General features: G+C 35.3%; 2 protein-coding genes across 6 annotated transcripts in view; both read left to right on the top strand.

Annotated features, from left to right (window-relative positions):
• Positions 1–23139, top strand: part of LOC123674247 (collagen alpha-1(XV) chain) — a 457507-nt gene that overhangs the window by 77452 nt on the left and 356916 nt on the right. The window lies entirely within an intron of this gene.
• LOC123674248 lies at positions 1956–4328 on the top strand. The gene has a single exon (XM_045609190.1). It carries the CDS (start codon positions 2227–2229, stop codon positions 4267–4269), a length of 2043 nt encoding a protein of 680 aa, XP_045465146.1. The 5' UTR covers positions 1956–2226; the 3' UTR covers positions 4270–4328.

Raw genomic sequence — 23139 nt, forward strand, 5'->3', positions numbered from 1 at the left:
AGGTGGTTTTATAGACAACGTACTTGATCTTACCGAGAACAATATGCAAGTGGCAATTACCTCACATTTTTTCTTTAAACGATTACAAGAAAATAATTCAAGATTAATCAATTAATGCTGTGATCATACTAAACATGCTATCACATTACAGAAAGTTAATATTATTTCCTTCAGATGTTGGTTACAATTATACTATAATTGAACTGGATTGCTTTATTATTATTTTAATAACATACAGAAAAGTTATCGAGAACAACCAATACAATGTCACATAGTCACTTATTACTCATTTAATAGCCTGTGCTTCAACAATAGAGTCTTTTCGTGATAGATTAAATTTATATTTTGTTTTGGACTCTTTTTTAGACGTGAAATATATAACTATTTTTTTTAATTAGAATCATTTGCTGAACATCCCATAAAAATTTTTAGTTTTAATTAATTTATGTGAAAAACTCGAATGAAAGAATGTGAAAATTGTTCTCGAAGAAATAATACATAATAATTGTTTCAAACAATTATAACAATTTTGAAATATTCTAGCTTTGAATATGAAAAGAAAAATATACATCTACCCTTCATCAGTAACTTTTCTTGAAAACGATAGAAACAACTTGCACAGACATGAATGTTCTTATCCATAGAAAATCAATTTGGAAGGCAGCAAACTATAAAGAGAAATCTAGGAATACAAACGATCCATTTTGCTTGCTATTTCCTAATAGTATGCAATTAACAACTTGAGTAGAACATTTTCTATTTTCATTTCTCAAAAATAAGGGATGATTTGTCACGTATTTTCAGTAGTAGATTTTATATATTGAATATAAGTAATAGTAAAAATATGCTCTCGAAAGTATTGTCACCAGGAACTGAGATCGTCAATAACGAATTTTCCTGTTTAAGGTCATCCAAATTATTTTCTTTGATTCATCTAGGCTTAGTGTTCCAGATATTCCTATAATTTACACTGCTTTCCATAGTGGATAATTTTGATTTGTAGTTTCACCTAGTTGCTCGCGAGTTGAAGTATTCGATTTTTTTTGGCAGATAACCAACACACCTTTTTTTCAAAAACGGTACCAATTTTGAGTATTTTTTCACATCGACTAACGATGGGTTTCATAATCGTTGGATGATTGACCGACTCGTTGATTGTAGTTCTAAATCTATGGAAGGTTCAAGAACGAACTGAAATTGAACGCAGAAATGATTTGATCGAGAAGAATCAACACGATAAAAGTTTTTCTACAATCGATATTCAAAGTAGGCATTTGCGCTCGTACTTGACAACGCAAACGTCATCTTTTTCGGGGAATGCCACGCTTATAAGCGACTAAATAAAAAAATTATAAATATAACTATAAATCAAATATGCATTGCTCAGAGTATCCAATGACAACGAGTAAATGAAATTTCTGAATATAAATATCGTCTCGATGACGTCTCAACGCTAAAAGACACTCTCAAAGATGAAGTACAAATGTATCGTCTTGAACAATAAATAATTATTTAACACCTTTCAACCGAGGAATCATTCGATCACGTTTATCTTATTATCGAAACTTATTAAGAGTGCTTCAACCCCGCTTCAAATGAATATTGTTCATACATGAATTCACCGTCAGCAGAATTGACTATAGTTTTTTTTCAAAAACTCCTTCCATATAAAAATTTCAGATGTACTGTTTTATATGCGCCTGCATATTGAATGAGTGAAAACCTTCACTCTCGATACTCTTCAGTATGCAATGTTTTCCCTCTCAACATAAATAGATATCAATCTGACTGAATAATTTTGGGAAAATATCATTCCATTGGATACATTACAGGTGAATTGTTTCACATGCCACACCCTAATTATATGTATGTATTCTGAATATATAAATACATGTCATTCCTACTACTCCACAGTTCTATTCGTATATAGGTACAGTTGTTTTGGTTCTCAGGCCTCCATATAATTTTGGACATCTTGGACAAATCTTCATCGGCAATCGCCGTTCAAACAACTAAGACTGTCATTATTTCCGAAACATTAAGTGTGCCATTTTCCTATACTCCAGTCATACTAAACATGTTTATCGAACAAATATCACTGCTTCAGTAAGTGGCTTCCGCCATAATTTATGGTAAACAGGCAAATAATGAATCATAGAGAGAAGCGGATATTCTGACGCGCTCGTTGAGTTAACGTTTTAGACGTTTCCGAGGAACAAACCAATAATGTTCATTTTGAGTGTTGCTTACCTGACATTTTACCTTCCGAACTCTCACGCGAAGTTGTTATTGGATAGTCTCCCTGTGTGTATAATAGAAGAGAATTTGTTCTGGGAAGTGTACGATAGGCATTTCGATGAAGTGAATAAACTGAAAGTTATCATATTGGGCAGTGCAAATTTTTCGGCAGATGTGCGTGAATTTTCCAGTTACTTCCTGAGAGTGATGTCAGGAAAGGAAATATTTTTTGCAGATGTCAAAGTGAAATATCGCTATATCAATCGATCAAAAACACTTCCGCCCATCAATCTTAATGGACCAGCCATCGTTGATATGGATAGAAACGTGAAATATTTCAGTGGTTCTCCAACATACTGGCGAAGGGTCAAGTATTATTCAGCAGATCCACAACATGTAGTTATCGTAATCGTTTGGAATGTAGAAGATTTACGCCAGGCGTTGATTGAAGATCGCAAATTCATCATACACCATTCTAGGTCACTTTATTCAATTCTCTTTGTGTCATCGGAACCTTTTGAATGCCCTTTGTGGAAGTTCAAGATTGGCGATATTCTGAATAAATTATGGTATCACTTTAAAACTTTGAATGTTATTGCTCAGACGCCTTGCTCCTGTGACCAGGACAAAATTTTCCTACTGAAACCCTTCTATCCAACTGGTCCATCAAGCTGGGGGGGACTGGATGTATTTCCCATGTCCACTGATGATCGGAGTATACACCGTATGTTGAATTCAATGAAACATATGTTTCAGTATCCAATGAAAGTTTCAATATTTGAAAGATTGCCAACGGCTACGAGGAACCTTTCGAAGTTTATGCAGCAGAACTTTATTTACCAAAATTTGATTCACTCAGGTGGCTACTCTGGTGTCGATGGTGCTATGTTGGAAAATTTTTCCAAGTTCATGCATTTCAATCTGACAATTGTTGGATGTGACAGCAGGGAATGCTTTGGAACTGTTTATCCTAATGGAACTGTAACTGGCAGCTTAGGATTGGTCGCTTCAGACCGAGTTGAACTTTCTACGAATGCACGATTTCTGAAACACTATAATACATCTAAAATCGAATTCACTTCAATAACTTATAGCGACCAAGTATGCTTTATTGTGCGAAAAGCTTCTATTGTTCCTAGCTGGATGTTCTTATACAAAGCTTTCGATTATCCTTCGTGGTTATGTATTTTCTTCTTTCTGGTGGCTTGCATAATGTTCTCACTCCTGATGAAAATGCTGGGCGCCTTATTATTCGGAAAATATATTAGTTTCAAGATGAGAGTTATTATCCATATACTCCTTACACCTAACCATCCAAATCTGAAGAAAGGACAGGCAATTTTTACAACAGTGTATCTCATGTACTCCGTTATTTTCACTGGAATTTTTCAGGCAGTTATGGTGAAGCTATTCTCAGTAGTATCGAGATTCCAGGAAATTAACACAATAGAGTCTTTGCTGGATGAAAACTATCAAATCCTGAGTTCACTGGATATTTTCACAGAAGATCAAATGGATATCACCAAAAAGTTGAATGAAAGAGTTCTCAGAGAGTTTGAAGAGAAAGCCCTCATTAGAGTAGCCACAAGTAATGAAAATTATGCGACACTAGAGAGGAAACGGGATGCAGAATATGTCATAGAATCATATTACACAACTTCCGAAGATGAACCTTTGTTGCATATAGTAGCTGAATGTCCTGTTTCTTATTTTATGGCATATATCGTTCCAGCTGAGTCCCCCTATAGAAAAAGATTCGATCATCTCATTTCCGTTTTTAGGGAAGCTGGATTGATAGAGTATTGGTATGATTTAATGGTGGCCAATCTCATTCTTGAACAAAAAGTAAAGCAAAATCGCGGTCGACGGGAGAAAACAAGACCTTTTTCTTTGGAAGAAGTTCAATTTCCTTTCATTATTTTAGTGCTTGGTTTGATGTTATCGGCTTCCATATTCACAATGGAGATATGCATGAAGAAGAGACATATTATAAAGATTGTATCAATCAATAAATTAGCGAATACTCATTAATATTGTGTGAATGTATAATTTTTATTCTAAGGCAATCTGATGTTTCAACAGAAATTGTATTTTGATTAGATGAAAAATGTCAAGTTTTCATGAGACGAGTGATATTTATTTTTTGAAAATTTCAACATCTATTTTCGAATGAAATTATGGATCAGTATGGATCACTAACACATTAGTAAATAATCAATTTCAAAATCATCATTTTACATATATATATTAACAAAACTAAGGAACACAAATAATGATTCCTTCTTTTATCTTTCCTGGGTAATTTAATTTCCACTTGAATATTGATTTCAGCTCTTACTAAAACTTATGTTCGCAATGAAACAATTTCAACATCTAACAATTTTTCAGTGTCCGTAATTTTACAAAAAATTGAAGTGCCATTTTAATTTTCATTCATCAAATTGAATTAATTTTAGGAACTATGTAAAATGCTCGATTGTAAAAAAAATCTTGTATGTAATTCGGGTGCAAATTCATTGTCAATTTCAAGAGAGAAATGTTTCTTTCAATGGACATTTTTTATCATTTAATACACAAATAGCTATTATATGTACCTATGTATTCGATAAATATATAATCGAAAAATGTGTAGATTTAACCCCAAAACCGAAAAACGAAGGATGTAGCGTTGGTGAACGCTATTGAGAGGAAAAAATAACATACTAACAAGGAATATGTATACCTACTGTGAACCTTCATCTCAGTTGGATTAACAATTCAGAATGAGTTACAACACTATTTCGATTGAGCAAGGGCGGATATAGCTCTTTTTCATGGGGAGGGGGGGTAACGATTCAAAACCAATAATTTGCAATATTTGGGAAATTACCAATTTGAAATTATTGCATGAAATATTTTATGTACTCCACGTTGGGTAACTTTTTTTCAGGGTTTCTCGATATGCCATTGAGAGGTCTCAATTATTTCATCTATTCTTTCAAGTAATGAAGATGGGTAGCTGTTTCAAGAACTGCTGTTGTGGGCGATCGTTTGAAATCGCTCTTATTTCATAGTAGTTTCCCGCATAATCGCTTATTGGAATCTCCAAAGAATTCCTTACCCCAAAGAATGCAGTTTTCATTCAACACTGATACAATCATTGAGTAATCAACAACAAATTTATCTTGTTATTTTTGGAATCAACTCAATGTAAGTTGATGAGGTCGTTTGTAACTCATAATTCATTTCGAGTAGCTATTGAGTTTATATATTCAGTTTCAATCTCGATCATTCATACTATAACCATCCGTGTTGTTCCGGTAGATTGGACAAATCAAATAGCGATACTAATTCAATCTTATTCATCAAATAATATCAATGGTACATTATGTAAATTCGATTATGAACAACGATTGGCTCATGTCCAGAGTAGGAAAGCTATAATTATTAATTCCGAATACAGTAGGTACTACCTACCTTTGAGTTTAGATTTTGTTTATTATGTTGAAAAGTTTAAAATATCTACTAATTTATCTTCTACATCTCAACATATAACCTGGGATAATAATTTTTCTGGATTTTCTGGACCTTATATTTATATGTAACTTTTTATTTTGTTTCTCACGCACTTGATTTTTTTTTTGTTGAGGAACCAATGTTCATAATTTTAGGTTTAGATTTAGTATTTTTTCAATAACTCAAACAGTTTATGTATTGAAAAATAAGTCAAAAATGATTAGCTACAAACGGCATTTTTTTCCTTTTTCCTGTGCGTTATGAAACCATATTATAAAATACATATCTGGCTATGGGGTTAAAAATCGGCGTTATTAGTTTCGAATGAAAAATTTCTCACAATTGCGAAACTATTGAAGTTATTCAATTAGAATTGAAAATTCCAGTAGCTAAGCTGAAGGCGTCGGTAAAGTATTTTGCCAATCTCAAAAATAATTACCACCGTCCCCATTATAATACAATCACTTTCACAACAATTGAAAACCAAATATAAGCAAATTTCAAACTACCTACTCATTGACAAAATAAAACGTATAGTTTAAATACATATACATAAAGATTTCTCTTCTATTTCCTGTGAACCTTAGAAGTAAATCTAAAATCCACAACCATATGGTTCTGATCCCATTTTCTTCAAAGATCCTTGTTTTTTTTATAGGGTTTTCTATAATGATCGTCTTATCATTTTCTTTTTAATCGTATTTTATCACATATGTCATTTTGTGCCTGATGATTACAATATTATTATTATTATTATTACAAAATGGATAAGAGAGGAGGCATACAAGCCTATAACTCTCAGGAAAAAAAATACAGAAAAATTTACATAACACCAATACCCTAAAATAAAGAAAATGCTAAAACGACATTAAAGTGCATCCAACAGATTTTTAAAAGTATTCACACTTGGGGCGTCCGCTATCCAGCCTGGTAATGAATTCCACTTATCAAACACCCTGTTGCAGAGGAAATGTTGCCTTTGAGATGTCCGATAGTTTTCGTGGTACAATTTCAGCTGGTGGCCACGAAGATTGTTGGTATTGAGGGCAAACAAGTTGCTCAGATCACAACCGAACAGACCGTGTAACGCTCTATAGGTCACTATCAAATCGCCACGTTCACGGCGCTCACGGAAAGAACGAAGACCGAACAAGCACAATCTTTCGCTATAGCTTGGGCGAATCGCACCATACGGCACACGCGTTGCATACCGCTGAACCTTCTCGAGCCTCTCCCGATCACCCGCGAGTGCCGCCGCCCAAACAGGACCGGCGAACTCCATGATGGGCCGCACGTAAGTGGTATACAGAGTCTTAGCTGTACTCACAGAACACCTGGGGAAGGTCCTTCTTATCAGATACACCATTCTCTTCGCCTTTGACACAACACTATCGACATGAGCCGACCAAGATAAATCAGATGACATGATCACTCCTAAATCGCCATGTTGTTCGGTAGATTGAAGTGGAACACCATCAATGTTGTACTGTCTCCTCGGATTATTCCTGCCCAAATGTAAAACCCTGCACTTTTGAACATTCAGGGGAAGAAGCCATTCCTGACACCACTCAGAGATACGATTCAGATCACTCTGGATTGTAGAGGAGAAAGCATTGGCGAACAATTTAAAGTCATCTGCATAAGCTGAACACTCAGAGGATACCAGCTGTGGAAGATCAGCCACATAAATCAGAAATAGCAGTGGGCCGAGCACAGAACCCTGTGGTACGCCACTAATTACAGTCTTGCTACTAGAAGAGGATGCACCGACTCTGACCTTGAACTCTCGATCACTCAAAAATGACTCGATCCATTTGAGTAATGTCCCTCTGATGCCAAAATGGCTTAGTTTGAGAAGGAGTCTTTTCAGAGGAACGCGATCGAATGCTCTTGAAAAGTCTAAATAGACCACATCTACTGGCGAGTTCGAATCAAGGGACTTTGTCCATGAATTCAGGGACTGAAGCAGACACGTTATCACAGAGCGGCCGGGTACAAAACCGTGCTGACAGTCTGGAATTATCTTGTTCGAAACCAAGAAGGAGAGCAAGCGCGAACAGATTACTTTTTCAGCGATTTTTGCTATTATAGGAGTTAAGCTGATGGGGCGGTAATTAGATGCTGATAGCCTGTCTCCTGATTTGAAAATGGGGGTTATTTTCGCTATTCGCCATGCCTTTGGTACTCGGGCTGAAGTGAGTGAAGAACGGATAATCTCAGTAAGGGGTCTCGATATTTGGCTGGCGCAAGATTTCAGCACCGAAGCAGGTAAATCGTCAGGTCCAGGAGCACTAGATGCATCAAGCTGGGTTAATAATTTTCTAACTTCCTCCTCAGTTACTTCCACAGAATCAAGAGAGGCTGTGGATCGCGGCACTCCAACCTCGGGTATAACTCCGGGTGGCTCATGAGTGAAAGCCTCAGCGAAGCAATCAGCAAACATGGTGGCTGATTCATCCTCATCACGACAGTCAACGTCAAATGAGCTTCGCAGCAGAGGAATTGAGACCTTTGAATTCAACATGGAGCGCACGTGTTTGAAGAATCTCTTCCGATTTCCCGAGGACGCCAATCGATCCTCATAACTCGCTCTAGCCTTTCTGAGGATTGTAGATAATCGATTAGAGTACCGCCGATGATTATCATAATTCTCCTGTGTTCTGTACCGCAGATAACGCTGCCATAGGTTTTTCCTCATACGAATGGTGTCCAAGATGTGGTCATTAATCCAAGGTTTGGAAGGGTTTATTCTGGCGACCCTTGTGTACGAACAGGATTTAATTTCTCTGGAGAGCAGAATTTTGAATGACTCCCACATAGAGTCAACTTCCTCAATATTCAAAATATATATATATATATATATGAATATTGTATTTTGATACATTCGTTTTCTGAATAAACGTATACCTGTTATTTCGTTCTTTGAACCTGTGATATCCTTGATTCCAATATATTAATTTTAACATTGTTTTTTTTAGCATCTAGTAATAAAGTGTTCCTGTTAAAAAAAAAAAATTATTTGAAAAGGCTTCATATATGGTGCAAAACGTCGACATTTATATACATTGTTTCGTACCACAATTATTTTATCGCGTTTTATAAACTTAATCTTTGGGATTAAGACGGAATGATACCACGTGCGTTTCCGCGCATCTGTCAAAGTTTACCTATTCAGCTCCCTCCAGCCCCTCTGAGAAGCCCTCACTTTTTTGGATGAGTGGAGCAATCTCAAACGTTCTTCTGATTTTCCGTCCTTTTCTACCACATGTAAGAATTCAGATACGTTTGACGGCATTCAATTCTTACACGCCAGCCAATGAAATCGCAGCGAACTGTACGAACGGTTGTTCGAACATTTGGCAATGCAGCAACTTCGAGCTCGATAGACAGATACAGAGATGGTATAAGGTATCTTTCTAGGACGGATTGACCAGATTGTTTTTTCATTCGCAAATTAAAAATAGCCAATCCGTTCTTTTCAGATCATTGTTTGAAGAAATTATCAGAAAACCCCATACAAATCGGTGATCTGCAAGAATAGTTATTCCCCTTTAAGTTTTGAACTGGGCAGTCAAGTGGTAGCATTCCCTCTTAAGCCTGTTATGACCAAACGGTATGGCCACAACCCAAATATGATCGATGTTCTGTAAAAACACCGATTCTGTATTTATCTACGCTGAGATAATCGAAGTGAAGAGGGATAGGTCTAGGCTAACACTAAAACTATTTCTTGCACTGAGATTATTTTCTTGTTATCCAACTTGATAACAAGAACTTGTTACAAGTTTATACACTGTTAAGTATACAAAAAGTAAATATGACCTTCTAGGTTTGAAGGGATTACCATCTTTAACTAGAAGTACTCACACTAACTAGTGAACAGATAATAGATGTAAAAGTGGTTACAACATATTTAAACACTTTCAAATGAACATTAAATCTTCCCTTAATTTGGGAAGTAGGAAATATAAGTTTTCCATTGGCTACTCATATTTTACAGAAAAAAGTGGAGGGTTTAGGGTTGCCCCTTTGTGGGTGGAAGGAGAAAACAGAGACAAAATTATCACATAGAGCACCCCACGAAGTATATACATATTAAATAGCTAATTTCAACATGTGCAAACAAATTCCACTTAAACCAATATTTTTAGGGCATCTGTGACGAAAGGGAATCCGATAGATCGGCCAAAGTGACCCTGACCACTCATAGATCCAGGATTTTTTCGTTTTAAATCACTCAAATAAAGCTCTTTTATTCCTTCACGTACAGAAACTAAAACATATTGGTCTTTTTGATTTGAGATTTATGACTAGGAGAGAGGTTTAAGGATTTCATGTGAATTCTTCGTCTTAATTTTCAACAGATGGAAAACATGAATCGATTTCTAAAACGTTCCTTGTTGTAAGAACAAAAAAATTGAAATATGGATGAATTGTCTAATCATTACTTTCACATGAGACCCAACATACATGTCAGTTGAATACAAGAATCTGATTATTCATTGTTGAGTAGTTTTTTGATATATTTCTGCTTCGAAAAAATATTGTTTGCAATACGTGTGTGAAGGTCTTCTTTCTTTCATGGAATATACAAACATTCCATGAGCGAAAAAGACTCACTTTATGCACTTGTTGCCTAAATAACTCTTTCCATATACATATATCATAATGTAGGATTGTTCTAAAAAGCTATGAGCATCATGAAGGTTAAAACGTAGTGATCCCAAATAATAATTGGAGTCATCGCTTTCCTTTTTTTTTATTCATCTTTACATTGGTTACCAGTTCTATCACAGATACTAGAAATGTCAGATTAAAGTCACGCAAACCTTTATGGATAAATACCTTCATTCAATCTAATGAAAGTGACAAGGAAATTTGGCGCTCGGAATGGAGTTCTTGTAATGTCTTCAACAGAAGTCTAATCCTTGATCCCTCAGATAAATTTCTAGGTTTCACTCCTCCTAGGAAAATTTTGCGTATTTTAAATCGACATAGGACTCATCATGATCGTTGTGATAAAATGCTCTTCAAATGGCATTTTATTGATAGTCCACTATGTGAGTGAAGTTTAGAAGGAACCTTAACCACTTGGTGAATACTTGTCCAATTTATAAATTTCATGGTGTATTCCAAGCTATCCATGCAATTTCAGATTCTTTTTAGAATGGGTCGCTAGCTTTAAATCAATATAATGAAAGCTTACATTTACTACTCATTCCTGGTTCTCTTCCTTTTTGTTTGCAGATTTAATTATAAAGTTGTCAGCTGATGGTGAAGACAAAGGATGGAGAAAATTTCGTCTGAATGAATATAAATTTCAATATAAATATGTCATCTCATTCTGTTAACAAATACACAAACCAGTCACCTATATACGTGGAGAGAGAATTTTTGCGTTGTCTTGTATCATACGTTGAAATGTATGATGTCCCGTTTTCGTTTCCTCTGCTAATACTGAGATTACATCTACACATGCTTTGTTCTTTGAAGTTTATAATTTTTTGTATTGCTCTATCTCAAAAGAATAAATATTAAATGACGAACCAACTGGTACGTACAACAAAATTCGTTTTGAAGTGAATTGCAGGGTTAATCTTATGGACGCAATCAAAAACTCTGTCTGGCAGGAATGAAATGTTTAATTCCAAGAAGAGATGCATAGTTTAAGATATCCACGAGGAAGTATTACTGGCTCGGCAGTACATGACGACAAACAGCGTTGGGCAAGATTTCTTATCATGATAAATTGATTTCTGGCTTTTAAATGGTTGTATACACATGTTTTAGATAAAGATTACCATTCCTCTACGTCTATTCCTCTTATTGGAACTGTGTGCACGCAGCGAATGCAGATACCTTCATTGTTGGTGAAAAAAAATGTACACTGTCACTACCTAAATGAAAAACCTTTGGAAAGAAGTCAAGGTTACTGAACAATTCAGCAGTTTATAACAATCATTTCACACAATTGCAATGAATCGATGTAATCATCCTAAGAGGAAAAATAGGAAGTGTTTTTTTTTTGAGAAATTATAATATCAATCCCTCTTCAACTGGAAGTATTTAGGAGGCAAAACTATTTTAGTTCAGTGCAGAATATTGGATAATATCGTAATCCCAATTTTCAGAAGTAAAAGAGGCCCTGTTCACCAGGAATCTCTAATAAGCACTCGAACTTGGGACACCTTGTAGAATGATAATTTCAAACTTTTCGGTAGAATCAACGTGGATTTCTTGAGCAGAATGATAGAAAATCCAAGCAGAATATCGGAGAAAATGCACTACCTATATTTGTGTGACCACACCACAGATGGAACAAAGTGAAACCTTGTTTTGTATATGTGAAATAATACCTTACTCCAATGTGCATGTCGACTCTCAAAAAATCGTAACATTAGAACTCCTCGTCTATACAGGGTGTTCCAAATTAAGTCAGCACCATTGCCAACTCCGTAAATATTGATTCAATTATGTTTCGAAATCATGAAAAAATATAGGGTGTTCCATTGAAAAAAAATTAATTTTATGAAATATTATGACAACGCGACTGTCAATTTTTTGTTTGTTTTCGGCGTCGAGAAGGTCACTAAAAATGCTACCATTTTGCCCATTTAACCGACATCGTAGCATCAATAATAACGGAGTTGGCAATGGTTTGGAATTTGGAACACCCTATATAACCAACCTCGTAACCAACAACAGTGATGACATTGAAGTAAATCACATTATCCTATATACGCTTCTGTGTTTGTTACCCTCTTTCCATTTGGAGAGGCAAGGATCGACCATAATGCAAATTTTTCAGTGTTCATTTTTTTTTTTGCTTTTTGTCATCGAACTGATTTTTGATTGCTCAATTCAGAAAAATTGAAACTCAGAAAAAAAATTAAAATAGCGGAAAACCTGCAACGTTGGAGATTTTTTCATAAATCGAACAAAAAATTTTTTTTTCGGCAACCGTCCGGGAAGTGCTCACTTCCCGGACGCTTTTTCTCTGAGAAAGTAGCATTTCCCGGCCTAGTCCGGAAAGTACGTACTTCCCGGACTAGTCCGGAAAAGAATCGTAGAATCCACAGCAACCGAGATAACGGCTGACAGTTCATATGAAATTAGTTGTCAAAAGTTTGCAAGTTTTTTTATCGCAATCGCAATAAAATATGGAAAGCAGCAGCGATAGTGTTATTTTACATGGTTGCCGAAAAAATATTGTACGCAACACGCCCGAAAATGGTTTTTTTGGACTCACAGACTTCCAGGACTCGCTTACGCTCGTCCTGGAATTTTGTCTATTCGTCCAAAAAAACCCTATTTTCCGGACTTGTTACGTAAATTACTATTACATGTCTTGATACAGCAAGAAAAATGTTACCCGAAATTGTTGAAATGTTTCACGATTTTACTTTTTTAATGCTTAATATGACAATATGCATATGACAAGAGAATCGAAAAATATGAAACGTTTCCTTTATTAAAGCCATTAATAGATATAATTCGATAAGTTCAAATTTACATTCCACAGGTAATACCTCAAGGTTGAGTGTTAGACTCCCAACAGATATCAATTGAAATAACAGTGATTTTTTTTTTGTGATAAATTTATATTATTATCTGAAATGTTTGGACAGTCCAACCAGTTGTTTTTTTTAATATTTCAGAGAACCGAAGGAGAAATTTGGATGACATAGCCGTAACGAAGGAACCGTTCGATATTTTTAGATTCTGTTTTCATATTAGTATTAGATATAAAAAAATATCAATTTCGGTTGAAATTTACCAATTCCTCAATAAATGTAAAGAAAAGGTTTGTTCGATTTATGAAAATTCTTTTCACAGAAACTCTTATAAAACTAAGTTCATTCAGAAACAGAAAATCAATGACAACCAAGGAAGAAATCTCGAACATGCAGGTTTTCCGTCATTTTGATTTTTTTCAGAGATCTTCACCTTTTCTGAATTGAGCACTCAAAATAATCTGATATAAACAGAAATGGTAACTTCAAAGGTTATGCATAAAAGTATCATAAATTTGATAGAAAGTAGATAAATCCATGACAGGAGAGTTCCACTAACCAACATTTAATAATAAAATATAACCATGAATCTGAGATATTCACGCACGAATTTTTACTACAAAGTGTAGCAGAATAAACGAATTAGCCAGAGAAATAGAGAAAATCCCGGAGAAAATAAATAAATAAAAATAATATTCGTTCACTCGAAAGCTCGTTTTTGAATTTCCAACCAATGCCTTCTATCATAAGAAATTATTCCCGCGCTTGTCTTAAGGGCCTTCTATAAAAACTCAAACGGTTAAGCGAAAATTAACGAATGGTTTCTGAAATATTTCAATACAGAGACTAGTTGTTTTTTTGCAACAACCTGGCAATATTCATCCGCCATCGAACTAACAATAGTTTCAAAACTAGTTTCGAAAGCTGTTGAGTCGCGAATTGCAGCGGCAAAACTGATCGAATGGGTTCTCTTGATATCGCCATCGAAGTGTGAAAAATATTATAATATATTTTTCGGTGATAGATGTTTGAAATAATGCCCTCCTATAAACACTTAAAAGGTTCAGGGAAAATTAACGAATTTTTACTGAAATATTTTACTCTAACAGGTCAATTGAATAGTTCCCGTTCTACAATAGTAAAACACTTTTTACTTGGCCAAATTCGATTTTATTATTCAACATAGTTGCCTTCGAGGAAGATCTGGCCAATACGGGGGATGCGGAATCAATTCGAAGGCCAATTTATGCTATTTTGCCATTGTTTTCATTTATTTATGACACGGCGCATTGTCTTGATGAAACATCCCTTTTTTTATCAAATGGGGCCGTTTATTAACGATTTCATCCTTTAAACAATCCAATAACGCTATATAATAATCGTTGTTCATGGTCTGGTCCTTTTGGGGGTAATCAATGAATATTATACCTTGCGCATCCCAGAACACAGATGCCATAACCTTGCCAGCAGACTGTTGTGTTTTTCCTCGCTTTGGATTCGGTTCATCGTGTGCAGTCCACTCAGCTGACTGTCGATTGAACTCCAGAGTGATATGATGGAGCCACGTTTTATCCATTGCCACATTACGACTCCAAATTCAGGTTTCTTGCGCTTAAACAACTTCAAACACTGCTCAGAATCATTAACAAGTTATTGCTTTTGATAGATTGTGAGCTCGCGTAGCACCCATTTAGGATACAGTTTTCTCATGTACAAATATTCGTGAATTATATGATGTACACGTTAAGATGATATCTCGATCAACTTCACTTCACAGTCATTCAAAATTATTTTGTGAACTTTTTGATATTTTCATCGGTGACAGCCTCTTCTGGGCGTCCACTGCGTTCGCCGTCTTCGGTACTGATTTCACCACATTTAAACTTAGCATACCAATCAATGATGGTTGATTCTCCTGGTCCTGATCCCGGAAATATTTTGCTTCAACTGTATTTTTCCCTTCAAAAAGCAATATTTTATCAGCACACGAAATTCTTTTCATTTAATCTTTTTTTAAATAACAAAAGTAGCTAGACTCACAACGCAATATCTCATAAACTAATGGTCGGACTGCTGTCAAATTTTCGTTTGAAGGTTTGTACTAACTAAATATCATATGGATGTAATACCAGCACCGCCATCTGTGCACCAAAAAGGGGACTTTTCAATTGGCCTAATAGAAATGAATTGTTCACTATGCAATATTGTAGACGAAAAAAAAATCACGTATAGGATATATCCAAAATATTTCTCGATCGAGTATTTCTCATACAACTGGCAATATTCATCTGCCATCAAACTAGCAATAGTTTCGAAACTAGTTTCGAAAGCTGTTGAGTCGCGAATTGCAGCGACGAAACTGACTGAATGAATTCCCTATTCCAGGATGCGAAAGCTGAAAAAAATCCCGTGCAGAATTTCCGTAGAGTTGACTGCCTCGGTCGAATACTGAAATATGCATCTCTTCATTCGAGGTTCCCTCTGGGGAAAATTCTCATGCCAGGCATACCCGCGCTATTACTTGGGGTCGCGAACACGGTCAAACGTTGTGTGTAGGCAAGAAAACCTCCTGCGAATTCCGGAGATCTTTCGCTAACTCATTGCTGATTCGATTTAGATGGAGTGGATGACGATAGCGTGGGAGTTTCATATAATAAATAACGATCCGAATCCGGAGTTTTCTATCCATCAAACGGGATTGGGTTCTAACTGCTCATGGATGTGTAAAATAAGAAATGCATCACCTATAACTAGCTTCCACACGAATATTCAGAGCGTTTTAGTTTCCCTCGAAATGTATTTTTATCGGTTCATTCATAGAACAGTATTTTCATTCTGTTTTATATATTGGTTTGTTCGGAATCATGTTCTGACAAGCTTTGTTAAGATTTGAGGATTATACAGGGCGTTTCATTGGTAAACGGAAAAACTGGGACAGTGAATAGAGGGCACCGAGGTGATGGTTCTATTAGGCCAATTGAAAAGTCCCCGGTCTGATGCACAGATGGAGGTGCTAGTAATAAATTCATATGATTTTTCGTTTGTACCAACCTTCAAACGATACGTGTCGAAATTTGACAGCAATCCGACCATTAGTTTGTGAGATATTGCGGTGTGAGTGTAGCTACTTCTGTTATTTGAAAAAAGATGGAAGAAAAAATTTCGTGTGCTGATAAATATTACTTTTTAAAGGGAAGAAATACAGTTGAAGCAAAATCTTGACCTGATGAAGAATTTCCGGGGTCAGCACCAGGAAAATCAACCATCATTGATTGGTATGCTCAGTTTAAACGTGGTCCAAAAGTAGCTGTCATTGACGAAAAAATCAAAAAAGTTTACAAAATAATTTTGAATAACCGTAAAGTGAAGTTGTTCGAGATAGCAGACATTGTGAAGATATCATCTGAACGTGTACATCATATCATTCACGAATATTTGTACATGAGAAAGTTGGGTGCAAAATAGGTTCCGCGAGAGCTCACAATCGATCGACACCAACAACGTGTAAATGATTCTGAGCAGTGCAATGAAACTGAATTTTTGCGTCGATATGGGACAATGGATGGAACATGGCACCATCATTTCACTCCGGAGTCCAATCGACAGTCGGCTGAGTGGACTGCACACGATGAACCGAATCCAAAGCGATCAGCTGGCAAGGTTATGGCATCAGTATTCTGGGATGCGCAAGGTATTCATTAATTACCTCCAAAAGGGCCAGACCATCAACAGCGATCATTATATAGCGTTATTGGATCGTTTAAAGGATGAAATCCTTCAAAACGGTCCCATTTGAAGATAAAAAGGTGCTGTTTCATCGAGACGCCGTGTCACGAATCAATGAAAACAATGACAAAACTGCATGAATTGGGCTTCGAGTGGTTTCTGCATCCACCGTATTCGCCAGATCTAGCCCCTAGCGACTTTTTCCTGTTCTCAGAGCTCAAAAGAATTCTCGCTGGAATGAAATTTAGCGCCAATGAAGAAGTAATCGCCGAAACTGAGGCCTATTTTGAAACGAAAGACAAATCGTACTACAAAAATGGCATCGAAAAGTTAGAAGATCGCTATAATTGCTGTATCGCCCTCGAAGGCAACTATGTTGAATAATAAAATCAAATTTTGCAAAAAAATGTGTTTTATTATGATAGACCGGAAACTGTTCAATTGGCCTGTTAGATATACTCCATTTATGGGGTCTAATTTCCTTGGGTACCGTGAATTTCGCATATTATTTTCCGAGGTCATAACAAGCGCAAACACCAGTATATTTTTTATATGTGGCACACATTTTTCTTATTTGAAGCTTAAAATAATGATCACAAATAAAATCCAGGTAAGATTTAACAAGAAATTATGAAACGATTGTATCCTTGAAACAACACCCTGTATATAAAAATTTTGAAAATCGAGTTCTAGAATTGAAAAGTACAAAAAACTGAACGAAGTCGTTTAATTAAAATTTCCAATTAGCAATTTTCAACTTGAAAATGAATATTTCGAGAAATTGGATATCAAAAAGTGACAATAAGTCACTTCTGGTAATAAATTATTGAAACTGTCAATTTTCTTGTTATAGTTTGAAAATATTTCCTATCATTGAATACATTCAAGCTTTAATATTTCATAGCGTCACAGAAAACTATACCAGACGGTAAGCAATAGTTTTATATATTTTTGTACTATTTCCCGCATTTCCCGAAGGTTTTCTATATTGAACGAATTTTCATATGAAGTATTGTTAATAGGCATTCCTAGTTGTATTATACCGAATATTCAATTTTGCGACAATATAAACAATATATAATTAATTTATTCTCCAATGAAATGAATTCGATCCCTTTTCATATTAATATTCAATTGGAAATAGCACCAAACGCATTTTGATCAAATTGCACCTAGAGTCGATTTCAATTAACTGAAATATCCTTTTGTTTATATTGCATTAGGCCAACAATATATAAATTTCATTCCAACGAATAGGGATCATGGAATTCAAAATATGTGGGAACATATTTCCTAGTGAGCCTATTATTTTCGATTGTATTCAGAATAGCGGCAATGGAACTGAGAATTTTCATCGTTTCTGATTTATTATAAAAAAATCAATCCAAGAATGATTTAGTTGTTTAGTAAGTAAATTGCAATTTAATTTTTTTTCTAAGATTTCGACTAATGAACGAATATTATTACGTTCATTTCAACGTTCGTGTACCAACGGTTAGGAATTCGACGTTGCGAAAATAAAACCTCAAATTTTTCACTTTGCAAAAAATGTAGAATCACAAAATGGAAGAAATATCTAAACCCTCCAGAGCTTTCCTCAATATAACCTTATAGATATTTAGCGTTTAAAAACCTATATGATACAACTTGTGCCCGGTCGATAATGCTTGTTTATTCAATATGCAATGCAACTCAATATGAAAAAGACACAATCCCAGAAAAAAAAACATTGAGAAAAAAGCTAATATTTCAGTGATAATAGATACGACTGATTCGAAATATTGATAATATCTATTTTAAACTTGATGCGAATTATTGATAGAAAATTCAATGCGAATAAATATACAAAAATGCCTATAATATTTCCGAAAAATAAACCTGGACTCGGTTGAAATCTAGATATAAAACGATCTCTCGAATCTTCATGCCAAATTTCCAGACTTTCGTTCCATCAGAATCTATTAGATAAAATAACGATAAATAATAACTTTAGGTGGCATTCAGGTTATTACATTGCTTGTGATCGGCCGGCTTGAGTTCTTGACTTAACTGTACCTAAAGAGTCTTAGGACCAAAGTCTTCATGCAAAATCCGTTATGATTTCGTTTGTGAAATGACAAATTCCCAAGATCGACAAACCTAGGTTTTCTTTAACATTACGGATTCCAACAGCAATATTCTTAGTGATTCTTTACCGACTGAAACGGTTTCGACGCTTCACATCATTGTCATCACTAACTTGCCGCAACAGGTTAAATTTTTCAACCAGTTTCACTATTGTCAGTTGAAAAGGTACTTCACAACGAGCCGTATTTGTTTTAGTTTTGCTATCTCTTCACCACTTTTGTAAGGAATTTTTTTACAAATTCATTGATAATGCGTGAATTGTTCAATTCTAAGAATTGGCGCAGTTTTCACTTGTCAAATGTCAATAGATAACTTCAAAAGTGACAGTTGCTCTGCTATTAAAAATGAAATTTCCTATTGGAAAACCCTTTATTAAGTCCTCTTCAGGAACTTCGGACAATTCGATAACAATGTTTCCACATATTGTCATTTTTTCAAGACTTATTCAGGTCTTAATATGGTTTGAAACAGATGTTGCTGCGCAGACTTTTGACGAGTTGCAGAGGTTGTGTAATCTATTAGTCCAGTGCTTTGTCGATTAGTATCGTTCTAATTCAATCATGATCAATATTGCTCAAACTGAATGCGTTCATTTCGCACTGAGAAGCAATGAACGCAGATTGGTTGTACGCTATTTGGATGAAGTTGTTCTATCTGCAGAGCATACCAAGTTCCTTGGCTTCCACATCGATTCCCACTTGAATTGGAGCATTTATGTCAACGCTGTTTGTAAAAAACTCAATAGCTCTTACTTTGCCATAGGTAGAGTTCGAAATTCACTTCCTTTGCGATCCATCTTGAGCATCTAATACAGTTTGGTGTATAGTCATCTATATTATAACATCCTGCTCTGGGTTAATTCATCGGATGTTGGCGGAGTTTTTGTTCTACAGAAGAGATTCTGCTTATGATATTTAGTCCTCCTCATTCTAGCCTCGATTTTTAATTCAAATGCTTAATTTATAACAAAGAAAACGATTGTAATTTGACAAAACTTGCGAGCTTTCATAGCTTCAGTACAAAAAAAAAGGGATTATTGTGTATACCAAAACATAATACTTCTAGATTCGAATTTTTACCAATCTATCAGTATATAAACATTTTAAATCACTTACCTATATCTTTTCGAAGACCAAAGTTCAATGAATTAAAAAAACATTTAGGATTATGTTAGTCAGTAAATGTTATTATTCAGTTGCCGAATATTTTTCTGATTTTTGTGTTTTGTTTTTTATTATGCTTGTTGTTGTTTTTTCTTCGGCTCATCTCATACATTTTTGTCTGACAGAGAGAATAAAGTATTATCATTATTATCCCCGACTTTAGCCTATATGTGTAGGATAGAAAAATCTCCTCGCCGTCGGCTTCTCACTCCCCGCTAAGAGGATCATTCACCCAATCCCAGATATTTAAAATATAAGAAGGGTAGAGCTCGGTCGTGTCCGGTCCTTGTAGCCCCCCTGGTTCTCGTCGAACTTCTGGTCCTCTTACACGCGATCTGTCCGTCGGAATTTTCTCACCGTCCTTGCAGTACCTAAAAAAACAGCTTTTTACAAATATACTCACTAAGTCCTAATTGCTTGATATTCCTCTTGAGATTTTTGGGTACTATTCTAATTATTGTTGAAATGATAATTGCTACAAGTATTGCTGTCTTTTGATGTTTATCAACTAGTAGTACATCTGGTCTGTTGTGAAGGATTGTTTCATCAGTCAAAACTATACGATCCCAGCACAGTTCATAGCTTTCGTTTTTCAGGAGGGTCTCTGGTGCTTGTAGTATGGTACTTTTTCAAAATGAATTAGTTCTTATATGGTTGCCAATTCTTGGTGTAGTATTTTTCTTACTGCATCGTGTCTCTCTTTATATTCATTTCCTGCAAACATTTGACATCCTCCTGTGATGTTGGATTGTCTCATTCGTTGGACACCCATATCGGCATCGATCGTCAGTAATAGTTCGATCCTTAATGATATGCTTGCAGTAATTTCTCTTTGAGATCACTTGATCTTGGATAAAATAAAACCTTCCGTTTCTGGATACATCGCACCTGATGTGAGCCAAAAGTTCGACGCTTCAATGTCGACATGATCCTGGTTCACCTGGTTCTCTCTCCTTCTTTGCAGTTTTTCTTGATTTGTCTGGTGGTTGTATGAAAATTGCTCCTTGTGAAGTTGTGAATTGTTGATTCGTCTGCTTCACACAGTATTTTGTAGACGTCTCATCTAGCTGCTTGATCTCTGAAGTATTTCCGTAGGCTTTTTATCTGCCAATTTATCATCAGTCCTTTATTTTTTGGCAGTGTAGTCCTCCCAATGCTGCTTTTGGGATGGTACTTATTTGCTTTTGTCATCAGTGTTCTCATTTTGCGTTGCAGGTTTTCGATGTCTGTTTTGCTCCATGGAACTATACCGAATGAGTATTTATTATTATGCAATGTACCTTCATAATGGATTCATTTAATTTTTTCTCATGAAATGTTAAAGCTCAGAAAAATTCTGTTGGATTTTCAAATGATCCAATATGCAAACGATGCATCTATCTACGTCTCCTGTAATTCTCTTGATTTGAGTTATGTACATATGGAGACACAACGGAAAAATCAATAAATTTCTAAATTATCTTGAACAATTTTTACATAATCTATGTATATGCAATGAAGTCTTTTATTCAATTTATTTGAGATTTCAACCACAATTACAATGTGCTTAAATATAGTACAAAATCCATATGCAACAATTTCAATGTTATCCCCATCAAGATGAAACAACAACTAAGCAGTGCTTGTTCATGTTGTTCGGACTTTCTGAGGATCTCGAGCACAGACTTATCAAGTAGTACAAACAAAAAAAAAACAAAAGAAAACCCTAGATGAGTTGAAAAGAGAGGCGCGGATATAGAGAATAACAAACTTTGCAAATGAAACGTTCATGTTTAATCGATTCGAAGGATAAGTTTATAATTAGTGGGGGACTTTTGAAGTATTTTTTAGTATCATTTTGCTAATTTGAGTTTCGCTTAAAAGAATTCGTCTGCATAATCTATTATCTATATTTTGATTTCATCAAAGCATAACCAGAATCCTGCATATTCATTTCAAATGCAGTATTTTCTGCATCAAATTATGGGTATTTCGATTTTTATATTTGGCTATTAACAGGTCAGATCACAAGATTACTCTTTCCATACAATTATTCATCCAAAAAAAAAAATTAAAAAGCAAATACTAATAATTTATTATAATCTTTTTCGAGATCAAAAGATTATAGTATCGGTTTCGAAGGAAGCGAATGGAATACATCAAACCCGATTCAAAGGCAAGTGAAGATTAATCGTTAATAAAATTCATGGCAGAAATTACGAGCAAGCGAATCCAGCTGGCGGTGTACATCGGCGGCAAGATAATCCTAGGCGATCTATTTCGAGATGAGCGCTCTTCAGAGCCACTCGCTCCTATTCTTTTCCGCTTATTTCGGAATCACTATTTTTAGAGATGAAAAACTCACTCCAACGGCGGTCAACGTTGCAGTGTTAATCGGCCTAGCGCATCTGACTGTCATAATTCACAGGTTCTTCCGTATTTAGTTTTCCGGTAAGCTGGGAGTTGAAAAGTACTTTTGGGCTTTTTATGAAGAGGAGTATGTGAGAGAGAAACACGGATTTTATTTTATTGAAAAGATGATAAAGGATAGAATAGAATAGAGTAACCGGCACAAACAACGTTTTGCTTTATGTCGAACACGTCGCTGCAAGAGTAATAAAAAAATGAGGAAAACACAGGAGCTTTTGGGGCTTATTGTTTCACGAAATTCAGAATACAGTTATTGCTCGATTAATCTGAATAGGGACTTGCCTTAACAACGGAATGACACTTCGAACACAATATTAAAGGTAGTTAATACTTTGTTAAACCAATTTTTCAAATAAACTGATTCTCTTAGATTAAGAATACGATACATGGAATTTCAAAACTAAAAAAGGGAGGAATCCAATAAAAAATGCATTTCTTAAAAAATTAATATCATGAAATTGAAAATG

The sequence above is a fragment of the Harmonia axyridis genome, chromosome 2 (genome assembly GCF_914767665.1).
Source record: "Harmonia axyridis chromosome 2, icHarAxyr1.1, whole genome shotgun sequence".
NCBI lineage: Eukaryota > Metazoa > Arthropoda > Insecta > Coleoptera > Coccinellidae > Harmonia > Harmonia axyridis.

Coding starts and splice junctions, on each gene's coding strand:
- LOC123674248 (XM_045609190.1), top strand. CDS start 2,227: ATGTTCATTTTGAGTGTTGCTTACCTGACATTTTACCTTCCGAACTCT.